Source organism: Pygocentrus nattereri, chromosome 2 (assembly GCF_015220715.1).
Source record: "Pygocentrus nattereri isolate fPygNat1 chromosome 2, fPygNat1.pri, whole genome shotgun sequence".
In the NCBI taxonomy this organism is placed as follows: domain Eukaryota; kingdom Metazoa; phylum Chordata; class Actinopteri; order Characiformes; family Serrasalmidae; genus Pygocentrus; species Pygocentrus nattereri.
The window spans coordinates 21,769,156-21,782,723 of record NC_051212.1 but is presented as its reverse complement, the minus strand read 5'-3'; the positions used below and the strand labels follow the sequence as shown (position 1 = coordinate 21,782,723).

The 13,568-nt window shown below is 40.2% G+C and overlaps 1 protein-coding gene across 3 annotated transcripts in view; it reads right to left on the bottom strand.

The window, feature by feature from the left end:
* Positions 1 to 64: 64 nt before the first annotated feature.
* tesk1 (testis associated actin remodelling kinase 1) overlaps positions 65 to 13,568 on the bottom strand; it is a 37,418-nt gene continuing 23,914 nt past the window's right edge. For 2 of the 3 annotated variants that reach the window (XM_017718775.2, XM_037532048.1), the window contains 7 exons: positions 12,920 to 13,066; positions 12,601 to 12,683; positions 9,403 to 9,490; positions 9,138 to 9,221; positions 5,453 to 5,539; positions 5,261 to 5,357; positions 65 to 3,392 (listed from right to left, as the gene is read on the bottom strand). In XM_017718775.2, coding sequence (XP_017574264.1) covers positions 2,179 to 3,392; positions 5,261 to 5,357; positions 5,453 to 5,539; positions 9,138 to 9,221; positions 9,403 to 9,490; positions 12,601 to 12,683; positions 12,920 to 13,066 — 1,800 coding nt within the window. In that variant the 3' untranslated portion in view covers positions 65 to 2,178. The remainder of the gene's footprint in view (positions 3,393 to 5,260; positions 5,358 to 5,452; positions 5,540 to 9,137; positions 9,222 to 9,402; positions 9,491 to 12,600; positions 12,684 to 12,919; positions 13,067 to 13,568) is intronic. The other variant, XM_017718776.2, reaches the window with a different exon arrangement.

Sequence of the window (13,568 nt, the reverse complement as noted above, 5' to 3'; positions counted from 1 at the left end):
ACACATATATGTCGAGTGTGAGAGCAAAAGAAAGTGACACAAAGTAAGACACAACAGCTCTCTCTAGTGGAGTTACCGATTACATTTTAATGTCATTTACTTTCAATTATTAAAATAACACATTAACAATTTTTTACATCTTCTGAAATGTTGCATTCTTTATAAAGTTCAAAATAGTAACCATGACAATATCAGCACCTCAAGTGCCATTACAGAAAGGCAAGGCAATAAAGAGCAAACAGAAAAGAAAATAAGTTATTACTCAATATCTAGGGTCTCATTCTCGCCACATACAACAAAGTAAGGTGCACAACTCAGCAGCACCTCCTCATTTCATGGTTGATATCAACAGTTCAACTGTGGTATCAAAAACATTACAGTAAGTCATATTTACAACAGACCTCTAGGGTTGGGTGGTATCCTCTTGTTTCATACCTTCAAACAATCTCCAAATATTACTGTGGTGCGAGATATTACCAGTTATAGGGGTGAGGGTTGACCAAAGTGACATACGCTTCTGTATCACTTTTGTGGCATCCTGGCCTGCAATATTTCAAACAAAAAAAATAATCAAAAACTTTAGTTCGCTTACATCGCCACCAGATACATGAACAAGCCATCATTCAATTAATGTCAAACCATCTACCTAACAACTGCTAAATGTTAGGTGCTGCTAACTCAGAGAGGGGCTGGTTAGCATTAGCTTAGCTAGCAAAACCAAAGCTCTGCTTACCATAGAAAATTTGTTTCTGTCTAACTAAAGCAGAAACAAGTCTGCATTATGATGATTCAAATCTGAGGGAGAGACGTTGAGCAACAGGTGCTGAAAGGACAGTAATGAAACCTGTTCCTAGTTGTGTGGACCTGCAGCCTGACTGGCTCCACACAGCACAGAACCGGTTGAATTCTGACTATGTGCTGAAACAAGTGCAAATAATAAAAACTAATGTCAGCGAACAAAAGGTGAAGAACTGCTGTTGGAATGACAAAGCTAAAATCTGTTTTGTGGTGTTTGGGACTGTAGCATTTTGGCTAATGTAATGTTAGCATAGTTAGCAGGCCCAACCCAGTCACACAGCAGAGATTTGGTTCCAACAATTTATGCTTGAATGACACCAGTTAGAGGATATCTGAAAGTGTTAGAATGAGAGTCGAAATCAAATGTGTTCTGTGGTGCCTGTGGCTCTTAGCTGTCGTTAGCCACTGTTACTTAGTTTTTCAATAGTTTTCCTTGCCTGGACTTTCGTCTCCTCCATCACTCTCCATCTCTTCCACCTATCGGTCAACCCACACCACTAATCAGTGAGCCTGATCCAAAATATAAACAGGTGGAATGTATTTATTTGGCTTTGTGAAGTGGAAATTTGACACGTCATAATTTTGAAATACTGTCATAATTTTTAAACACTGCAGTATATCTTATGACTGGTATACTACCCAACCCTAAATAAGACATAATTTGCTTAAGAGACTATCCAACCCCTGTGGGCCAATAGACACATTCAAGTTAGAAGACAGGGGCATTTTTATTGAATCATAAGCTCGCTAGACAAAACATCTGTCACATTCATCATTTCTTCTCTAACCCTTGGTTATGTGTCCCCTTGCCTTAATAACAGCACAATCATTTCAAGTAAGGATTAAATCAGTCATTTACGAAAATTCCAATCTATTTTAGGCTACTGTTCCATTAGCAGGGTGCACATTTCAACTAGGTTTATGTGCATCCATTTCATTATTTTACCTATTTTTCTAGACTGTGAACCTGACTGGAGGTCTGGTGATTTTGCTGGTCATTCAACATATCCCAGTGTTCCATGGTGTCTGTTGATTCGGTCACATACAGGTACCCCCTACAGTCATCATGCTGGAATGTGGGAATGTCAATGCTTAGACAGCTCAGAACAAATTTAGTGGAAGATTGGGCTAAAATGGACAGAAACCCAAGAGACTTATGTAAGCTTTACTAGACAGGATTGGTGCAGATATTATGGGAATTTGATGCTTTATCAAGTGGTAGAGAAGAAAAGATGTATGCGAGTATTTTTTTTGTCTGTGGAGATGATCACTAAATGACCTGTCCACCTTGTGAATCAACACTTCTCTGCACAAGAAGCCATAGCATAAATTTGTAAGGTGCCTTTTGGGTTATTAATGATGTATGACCAGGGTCCACATTTATGTGTGCGTGCTGGGCAGAGCGAGGCCAGGCTCAGCAGGAGAAGAAAGCTGGGCTCTGCACAGCAGCCTCTTCGCGGCCGAATCTCCGTTTAAGTTCTTGTATGGGTTCCGGCGCATCCCGCGCATGCACATGGACGGTAAACTGAAGCCTGCTAGGCAGCAGCCAGAACAGACTACAACTTCTTCTGGTTCAGGGGGTGTCAAGGGAGTCGTGGCGCCACGGCTACCGTTCACAGCAAGGCCCAAAGGCAGCATCTCACTGTTGTTGTTGTCCAAATCGGGTAAAGGGGGTAAAGATGGGGGTCCGTTCAGTATGGGGGGGCTCCAGCCATTCGTGAAGGGCTTTAGATCAGGTGAATCAGGAACAACACCATCTGGACTATTGGAGGAACTGCTGCAGTCCATTCCCTCCTCCACACTCTCCTCAGTCAGCCTGTCTAAAGACATTAACTCAAGATCTAGGGGAAGACCTGAGTCATCAGCTGGAAGGCAAAAACCCTTCATCTTACTTTCTTCTTCTTCCTCTTCCTGCCCCTCTTCCAGTTCTTCCTGAATGGAGTCTTTTATAATCATTTCTCGTACATTTCCTCCCACGCCTGGTGCATCCAACAGACAGTTTGGTCTTTGGACATCATGAGAAGATCCAGGCCCATTTGAAATGCTACTGTCTGTGTCGTGTAGGATGTGTGTGTCACCAGTACAAATGTTTGTTGGAGTATTGAACACACTATCATGTTCAGTCTCAGTGTAAATGTTGACTACACTGTCGCTGTCCATATCTCTTAGGTTGTGACTGTTAGCCATCTCCTGACTAACTTCTGAGTTTCGTGCAATACTGTTGCACTCTTGCACATCACTCTCGCTGCTACTTCTCAATGACTGGATGCCATCTGGTGTGCAGGGCAATGACTGGCAGCGTCTGTGGAGCCGGGGCGGGACTTTCCTGCAGTGGGTGGGGCTACAAGGGTCAGGTGGTGGGGGCAGGGTGAAGGTGAGAGAGATGACAGATTTGCTTGGTGTGTCGAAGAGTTTGATACGTCCGCCGTTGAGGTCGTGCCTCTGGGAGAAGGGATTGACTCGGGTTGGGGTGACCTGGGCAGGGTGAGGGGGGAGCAGGTCTGATTTACTGCGGGACAGGCGACCATCTGCCGGGGCGTCCAGAGATGACCTCCTCCAGCTCGGAGATCGCAGACTTGGGGAAACAGGTTCTGCTGGGCAGAGGAATAAAACAAAACAAGAAAGAGCATATTTAGGTCATGGACCAGCCGCATGTTTTTGAAAGGAATAAACAAAGTATCAACATTCGTGGATGTGCAGTAATCTTGGGAGATTGAATCCGCCTGGAGTAGGGTTGAGCGTTGTAACGCAACGTAACATAACATAAAACATAACATAGCAATTATGCACAGAATATTACAGGATGTAATGAACATTTGTAAAATAAATTAACATTTGTACAGCTTTGCAATTAACCTCTATGTTACAGAGAAGTTATACTGTAAAACAGCGAGGAACGTTTATTGGGTTTAGTTTAAAATTAAATTGCGAGTTGTCCACTGTGGTGAATGAGCAACAGCTCTGAGGAAAAAGCTGTTGGCAAGTCTGGTGGTTTGATGACCCTGAATATTCTACCAAAGGGAGGTGCCAAGAGGTCATGCCTAGGATGAGAGGGATCAGCTGTAATTTTGCCTGCATGCTTCATCAACCTGCTGTTGTAGATACCCTAAACATTGACAGACTACATCCAATGATCCTCTCTGCTGTTCTAATGCAATAAAGTTTGGCTTGTTCTTGTGATGTGGAGGAACCAAAACAGGTGGTTATGGATGACGTGAGGACGGACTCGATGATCACCGTGTAGAACTAGATCATTAGGCTCTGTGCAGGTTAAATTTCTTCAGCTGTCTAAGGAAGAACATGCTTTGCTATGCTGTCTTGGCGATGGAGACAGAGTTTCTCTCTCACTTCAGGTCCCTGGATAGGGTGGTGCCCAAGAACTTGAATGACACCACAGTGGAAACCACAGGGCCTGTGATGCCGATGGTGGAGCAGGGAGGCAGGGTGATGCCTGAAGTCTTTCTTTCTGTAGGCATCCCTGCTCTGAAGCCTATCACAGTGGTGTCATCAGGATCTTCACAGTTTGTTCCATGGAGACACAGTCACTGGTGTGGAGATTGAAGAGAAGGGTTGGGAGTACGCAACCCTGTGGTATTCCAGTACTGGGATCTGATGCGCGTTTCCCAAGCTGCACCTGTTTCCTGTTTGTGGCAGATGGGATCTGGCACCAACAGCTGGGAGAGTTTGACCTGCAGCAGCTGTGGCACTATGGTGTTGAAAGCCATGCAGAAATCCATAAACTGACCAGGACCGTAAATATGCTGTAGCATGAAGTGCAGGGCCAAGCTTATTGTGATGTCAACAGAATTGTTATTGGTCTAATGCAGGGGATCCAGCAAAGTGTTTATAATGGTGTTCAGGTGGGATAGGACCTGCCGTTTAAAGACCTTTATGTCTACAGATAATATATGAAATATATATGGACAATGTACATATAACTTACACGTACACTGTCTGTACATTGCATATAATACTACAGAGAGAGCCTTTTATTGCATAAGCTCTTATCAACAAATGTTTAAATGAATAACCTAAAGAAATCTAAAATAAAATACAACATAACTTCTACCTAAATACACAAAGCTAATGCACTATTACAAAATGCGCATTAAAACGAAGGTGGCAGAAGTGGCAAAGCCTTATGAAATTTACAGTCATTCCACAGCTACATGTACATTGACTGAACTACAACAATGCTAAATAAAAGCTAAAGAAACAAAACAGACAGTCATCAATGTATGTGTCTAAACATCAGTGCAAGAAGAGATTCATCAGTTAAATCACAGTATCACAACTCTAGTGTCACCAAAGCTTGAGTTAAACTACCCAAATTACTGAAACCACCCACGGGGAGTAGATTGCTGGACAAAAGCTCCACCATCAGCCACAGTAAGAGTCACCTTTATGTTTTATTTTTCATGAGCAAAAGAGAATTCAGTAGATATGCATGTTGCTGACTCACCCTTAGCAGGCACTGTCTCTGTCTGCTGTCCAGCACTCATTTTCTCCTCCAGTTCAGCTACTATTACAGTGAAAGGGGGGCGACTCTGGGCTTTCATCTATGAGAGAGAGATGTTAAATGGACCGTATGAGATGTCTGTATAAGGGACAAATGAGTTGTTTTTTTTTTAATCTGTTTTAGAAAATCTCTTACACTACAGCAGGTAACGGCTAGGCTGAAGAAGGCAGGGGGACAGTCTCTGACCATGTGCTGGAATGCATCCACATCCAGACCAAAATCCTGCATTAAAAAGAAAGACAATTTTATTAGGTAGTATATTGATTTTTGCTTACACAAGGTGATGGAAACAGTATAATAACATGGATAAGCCAGAGATATTATATGGTATAATTAACTGTCACCAGGGGGCATTATAGTCCACATTTACGAGTTTGCAGTAAGGCGTCCACTAGGGGTACACAATCAGTAATCAGTACCTAACTGTCACAACTTGGTGACACTTTTACATTAGGTGGTCCTCATGCTGCTTTGCAAAGTCTTTATACTGAATTCTAAGCAACTGGACATCCTATGTTAAACAGTAAGGCTGCTTTTAGAATTCTTGTGTGTACTTGCATGAGTGACTGGGACAGTTCCCATTTCCAAGTATACTCCACTCCTCCTCAGAGGTCATAATTCCTGATGTTGGACCATCAGTTAACTTTATCAGAGTTTTAAAACTGCATGTAGGCAAATATGAAAACTGAGTCCAGCAGTGGGCAGATGCCTTCAATCAGATTTCCCTCATTATATAACACCATACAGTGTGAGCTGGCTGAACATTCAGATATGTGTAAAGAGCGCACGTTTCAACTGGCACATACAAAACTGATTAGACAAGACTATACAAGTTGATTGACCTTAAAAGACATGGCCTGGAAGCCTTATTTGCTACACAATAGTGCAGCCCTCCGAAAATCTGAGACAATACAAGTCGGCTGATTCTATGATAAGAGTGCCATCTGTGTCATACTGATGTTACAAGCCTGGCTCGTAAAGACAATTTAAACATGGATTTTCATGTTTCAGATAAATAAATTAAAACTTTAATAAAACCTTCCTGCATCACATTGAAACAGCATGTGTGTTCAAACACAATATAACATTTTACCTTGAAATATAATGACTAATATACTCCAACAACTATATTATTTTGCAAGAATGTGTGAATTAATTTAACATTTGATGTTTGTTAGCATGCATTTCTTGAAGATCACTGAAAGAAAAGCACATCTAATTCTTTTTTCTTTATTTTCAGTGATACTGTGATGGTGACTGACTTCGCCTTGCACATTTTGACCCGTTTTCCAAATCACATATTAAAGTAAATAATTAATTAGAAAAAATGCATTTTAAGTAAGTTATTAGAATGTTCTTACTGTCCTTATGCAAATCACATGGATGCAAGACAGCCACGTTTGGTGTATTTGCTAATTACTTGCTGTAATTCATCCCTGTTACTCATTAAAGGGTCCAAATCATGGAAAAACTATTTGTCCTCTTTTTTCAAATAAAAGAGCTTGATGGAGCATGTAAACATTGTTGAATTGCAAACCTTAAATAAATTTAAGAGGTTGATAATGTTAAATTATTGTTTAATGTTAATTAATGTTAATGTTAAAAGGAACTGTTTTTAATACATAAAACCACAAACGATGTAATTAGACAAAACATCATTAGAGAAAAAAAAAAATTGTGCCCAGGATGGCTGGAGACATTTTTTTAACTGTTCAATGCACACTTAAGATTCAATGTTGAAAAATGCTTTAAAAAATAAAAAGATTCATTTTTAAGAGTTACAATAAATAAATGACACCCCAATTGTGGAATGACCCAGTAGTACATAATAATAAGTATAACGCCACTGTCGAAAGAAAACCTTTTATCTCCAATTTTGTTATTTTTCAATTTTTTATATAATTTCAAAATGCTGGTTGCTTTATATTGTATGTACATTTCATAAAGAAAGGGCCAAAAGAAACTATCAAAAATTACTTGGAAAAAATGTCTGGTTCCATTGACTTACATTAAGAGTAAAGTAGGTTGTTTCCCTCTCCTGTAAAGTTATCAGTTTGTATATACAAGGGTTTCTTCCAACAACAGCGATAATGAGAATAAAGATAATTAAAACAGCCATACAGAACTACTTTAAAACATAAGTTCACAGAAGTGAAGGCCTTCGGCGGAGGGTGAGGAGAAGCACGCAACAAAGTTCAAAGGAAGGATCTAAGATCAACTGAAGTATGTCATTCCTAACAGGCAGACAACTTCTTTTGCTAATCTGCTTAAATGTCCTGTTATAGGCTATTGCATGAAGGCGCTATTGATGGTCAAGTAAAGAACAAAGTGAACTTGGTCTTTGTATTTGTAATATTGGTAATGGTAAACTAGTACTAGATTCAAAGAAAAAAAAATCTTTTGGAACTATTTTTTATCTCCACATGAAAGTATAAATAATTTAGGCCAAAATGTTAATAACTTTCTGGTACCCTTTTGAGACATTATATACCTTAGACATTTAGTTCCTATGAACATCGCTGTGAACAATTCTGTGCAAGTTTCTCATGAATCGATCATTTCATATCAAACCATTCCAAATGTCTTCACGTCTAAATGATTGAACTGTGCAAACATTTTGGAAAACTGGTGGAACTGCCCTTAAAGTCAATTTTCAATTTCACCCTCTGGGGTTTAAGGGTATTTTCTTGATCATTTGCATATATTCTTAAAATGTACCTTTAAAGGCATTTGCATAAGACATGATATCTTCATGTTCTATGACAAAATGTTCAACACAATCTCAGCTCTCTCTATAATAATGTCCCTTTGACCTGAAGCACTGTGTAAAGAGATAATTCAGCCCTAAAGTTGAAAATTTTTTAGACATGATTAATATATCTTGCGAGAAACAGCTTTACTCATGTGAATTAATTGTTTCGCTGCTTGAAATGGGTTTACCAAAGTCTTCACAACCAAAGATTCACAAACGTAATGGAACGCATTAATAAAACGGTAGATAAATGTTACGTTACCCTCATCACTACTTTCCATAACTTCTGCAGCAACTTTAGCGGCTGCAAACTTTTTATACACCATTTCATGTCAGTGTCTAAGGCAAATAAACTGAAAATGAAAGATTTCTGATGTGATGGAGTGTCCATTGGTCAGTTCCATACAAAATATGGATGAACACACCAACTGCCCAATTAAGGAAGAATCTACCAATTACAGGTGAGAGGCAGATGACAAACACACAAATCCACCAGTTACACAGAGTAAGAGGCAGATCAGGGGTATCTCAACTTGTCTGAACTGGCTGGTAACTCTGGATGTGAGTCTCATACGATCTTGCAGACTCTACAGACTCAGGAACTGTCTGAATCGTATTTCTGAGCTTTATTATGGCAAAGATGTTAACAGAAACAAAGAGAAACGTGTAAATTGAGGCATTGGTACATTTGTTGACAGGTAATCGCAGCCAATTTTTAGCCTGTCCTACGTTTCTACATTCTGTTGAATGCTTCCACTGCTACACTAGAGGACTGCAAATGTGAGCTGCTGTTTTTTTTTTTTTTTTTTTTGCTGTTTCAAAAAAAAGTTTCAAAGAGAAAACAAATGTTTCTGGTTTAATTATATGAACTTGTGCGTTGGGCTGACAGGCTGCTGAGCAAAGAAGCAAGAAAGATTTGGAAAAGATTTCTTCCATATAAGGCACAGTTATTAACATTCTCATCATTCCTGGTCAAGTACAGCACATGACACAGCTGGGACTGGAACCTGAATCCCTGGGGCAGGCTCACCTCTGTACCTGGGAAGTGTGTGTGGAGATTTATTATACCTCTGTGCGGGGCAGGAAGTCTGGATCTGCCTGAATCCGACCAATGATCTCACAGAGGATGATCCCATAGGCAAAAACATCCACCTGTACACAACAATAACCAGCAACATCAACAAAAGGACGATGAATGAGAGAAACTTGACATTTGGGGTTAGGAGTCATACTTCATGAGCTTCAGTGATAAGTGATAAGAACATCAAAGGGTTTGCAGTTTCCATCGAAACAATATTCTGATATGCGAGTGGGAAACACTGACTCATCCAACCTTTTCGTCATACTGCTCTCCTCTCAGTACTTCCGGGGCCATCCAGTAGGGGGAGCCCACAATGGCCAACGACTGCTGAGTCCCATCACTGAGTGGAAAGAAAGAAAGAAAACAAATTCGGAGCTGAACTTACATGTTTTCATCATTCACAGGCATCACCACTTGTAGCTGCAATGTAATCTCATGCTTCTTTAGGCTAATATGTCTGCATGTTTTTTAGCATCTGTAAGTACGTGTTTGTGCGAAAAGCCAATAAAACCAGTCAGCTTCTTCCTCTGGGATGTTTTAGATGGGTACAATAATACAGAGCATAAATAGATTCAGCAAAAAAGGCTTAATAGAGAAAAGGAAGTGGGGAAAGAGGAAGAAGGGGGGGGGTCAAAAAGAGGAAGAGAGATTCATAGAGAGATGTGCCAGCGAGATGAGTGAGCGAGCGAGTGAGCGAGATATGAACAAGAGAGAGAGCAAAAGAGAAGGAGATAGTGAGAGCAAACAGAAAAAGAGCAACAAGAGATGAGCAAGGAGAGCAAAATAAAAGGCAAAAGAAAAAATACACAGAGCAAATGAAAGAGAACAAGAGCAAGAGAGAAAAGAGATAGAGTGAGATAGAAGAGAGAAAAGAGACAGCAGAGACTGAAAGAGACAGATAGAGCAAGACAGCAAGAGATGAAAGACAGACTAAGCATGAGAAGAGAAGAAAGAGCAAAAGAGCAAGAGCAGACAGAGAGCGAGAGAGAGAGAAAGAAAAAGAATGAAAGAGAAAGAAAGAACGAGAGAGAGAGAAAGAAAAAGAATGAAAGAGAAAGAAAGAACGAGAGAGAGAGAGAGAGAGAGAGCGCGAGCGAGCGAGAGAGAGAGAAAATAAAGTGTGTTAAGTGTAACAAATCTTGCAGTGTAAACACCATTTGGGGAAGTGCTGGTGGAGACGCAGTCAGCAGCAGCTCACTGGAATAGTTTGACCTTATTAGGAGAGCTTTCCAAAAACCTCCATCTAACACTCCAATGAGCGCACACACACACACACACACACACACACACACACACACCAGGACAGCAGTCTGTCTGTCACTTGAGACACCCTTAAATTATGTATATAGCCAAACACCTGTGAACCAATAATGGGGGGTGGGCAGCAAAAAAAAAACAAAAAAACAAAAAACCACACACACACACACACACACAAGACAGCAATTCAGTCCAGCATGTATCAGAATCAGCACTGCCACGCAAGCACACACACACACACACACACACACACACACACACACACACACACACACACACACACACACACACACACACGCTCCAGCTAAACCATAACACACACTTATGGAAACATTAGGAAGTTGTACACAAACACAGAACGGAAACAGAGCACCAGCCACACTCAAAACACTCACACTCACACAGGCAGCTGCCCGTGTTTAGAAACACTGTTATATAAGAGTGTGTGTGTGCTGGTGCACGTAGATTGTGTGTGTGTGCTGGTGCACGTTTCTGTTGGAGTGTTAAAGAGGAAGCTGAAAATGAATACAGAATAAGGCCATTGCAAGTAAATGTCAGTATCGTAAACTAACACATTACATTTAAATATTCATTGAGCAGCAGATCATTCTGCACAACAGGCCTGCACACATATATTTATGGGCTAGCTGGGACTCAAAGGAAAAACATGAAAGTGAATTAAGATAATTATAAATTACAGCATACTGCATATAGAGCATATTGTTCTCCATCACTGTAGTAAAAGCAATCTGGAATTTAGCTACAGAAAACCAGTGGCAAATCACAAAGTATTATATTTTCATCATTCAACCACTTGGATACTTGTGCAGAAAGTGCAGATAGCCAAAAACTGGGAAGCCACTAGCATATTTTTACTTTGCATGCTTAAGCTTTACAGTTACTGGATTAGCTTGTTAACTGCTTAGAAATATGCAGTCCTAGGTAATGTATGTTCACTGCTGTTTGGGCCTTTTACTTGATATACAGAAAAGTGTGCAATTGTAAACTTGCATGCATTAGTTATATCCTGAAATTTCTTACCTCCTCCAAGCTGAGCTATGCCAAGGTATCCTACTATATAATGTCTATGGGGTGGACTGATTTTACATTAGGGGAAATGCAGACCCAATATTAAAAATCCCATTATGACACTTTGGGAAAGTGATTCATAGTCTTTCAAAAGAGATGCAACATTCCAAGCTGGCCAAAAACACCAGCATTATTTGCTAAGCAGTGATTTGAACTCCAATCTCCAGCATGCAAGGATGTAACGCTACCCACTACTTGCTTTGACACAGTGAGCTCCACAGACCCTCTTTACAAAATTGGTTTAATAAGTTATTAGCTCCCCTGTTAACATTGTGTTTAGTTAGGAATAATTATAAGCAAGAAATGTGACACTTTCTTGAATAGATTATCAGTGTCTTATCAGTGTGATTTCAAGTGCTGTGGTGATGCATGCATTCTTGACAGTTATTGAAATGATGAAGCTTGTAAAACCTGAGCTGATCCCCAAGCTCTAGGCTAGGCTGAGCCCTTCCTTGTTGAAATGGATCTTGAAAATTGGCCACATGAAAACAGTTAAGATACATACTGGAAAAGAGGGCACCTGCACTGACTAAGGGCAAAAGGCCCCCTTGTGATCTGTCTGTGCATATGCCTGCTGCACGGTTACATTAAGGCTGCCTTTAAGACTGTAAGCCAGATCAAGTCTGCAAAAAGCAATCTACACTGATAAAGCACCCAAATGACATCTACTACGTAGATATCAATCACACTGCTGTGATAAACACTGAAAGAGTGCATATGTCTGCAGAAAAGCAGTCAAATCTTTCAATTTCCCCATCTCTTCTGAAGCAGAACTGTAACACAAACTTGAAGAATAGCCTCTTAATGGGCCTCACTTACCAAACCGGTTTTAAAAAGGAATTTCTTGTTAAAACCCACTCATGCAGTTTTTACAAAGATTCTGACCAGTGTTTTCTTATTTGGGACTCTACACACACTCAAGAGCACATAGGTGAGAATGGGTCTGCAGAACACGTCATGAATCAGGCATAGAATTTTTATTAAGACTTACAAACTTACAAAAAAATTAGAAAGATATTGGTGAATGAGGCCCAACGTTATTCCTATTCCCTCTCTGTATTATTCCAGCCAATTTAGACGAAGATTACAGAAGAATTTACTGACCTGTAATCTGGAATTTTCTCTGCCAAGCCGAAGTCACCAACAACAGCAGCGCAAACGTCATTCTCCCAACGCACCAGACAGTTCTACAGATACAGACAGACACACATGAGGTTATCTTGTGGAATCTGACCCAGCACTGCTGACTTTCAAATTATTATTTCAGGTTGAAAAATGAATAACTTGTTCTTAATGACTGGTTTGACTGGAAATTAGATAAATGAAGGGTTTGTGTGTATATTGTTAAATGTAACAACATGATGTTGCTGTGGACTTCCATGATCACTAGTGTATGTATGCATGCAAGAGTGCATGTGTGTACCTTTGAGGTCAGGTCTCTGTGGAAAATGCCTTTACTGTGGAGATACTGCAATCCTCTGGCGATGTCCAGACCCAGACCCATCCTCACTGACCACGACAGATACACATCACTGTCCAACAGCTGCTCCAGATTTCCACCATTGATGTACTACACACAGGGGGAACACACACAGATCATAAACACATGTATGACAGACACAGATATACACACGCTGACTGAACGTTGATATATGGCAACTTTTTGTGTATTAAAGAGCTCATATCCTACATATCCTTATCCTTTTCAACCTCTGTTTATTCCTTAGAATTAAACAGGTTGTTTTTGTTTCTGTGCCTTTAAAACTGGGACATGTAACTGACCTCTGTTAGGATAGGCTGTCTTTCATTGTGCCTCACTCAAAAGGCAGTTCAGGCCAAAGCACTGCTTACAACCTCAGTGTGAATGGGTGGAGCTAAACTGCTGTAGGCTGAACAGGCAGATAACTGTAAATGTGTTTGTTTTCATGACATCACAAAAACAATGTATTTAAAACGGACTATAAAGACTGAACTATGTGTTATCAAACTTTTACAGTGTTTACACGCAATACCAAACTTGGAGAACATGCACAGAAAATTTGATGATATAGACCTTTAATGCAGAACTTCCA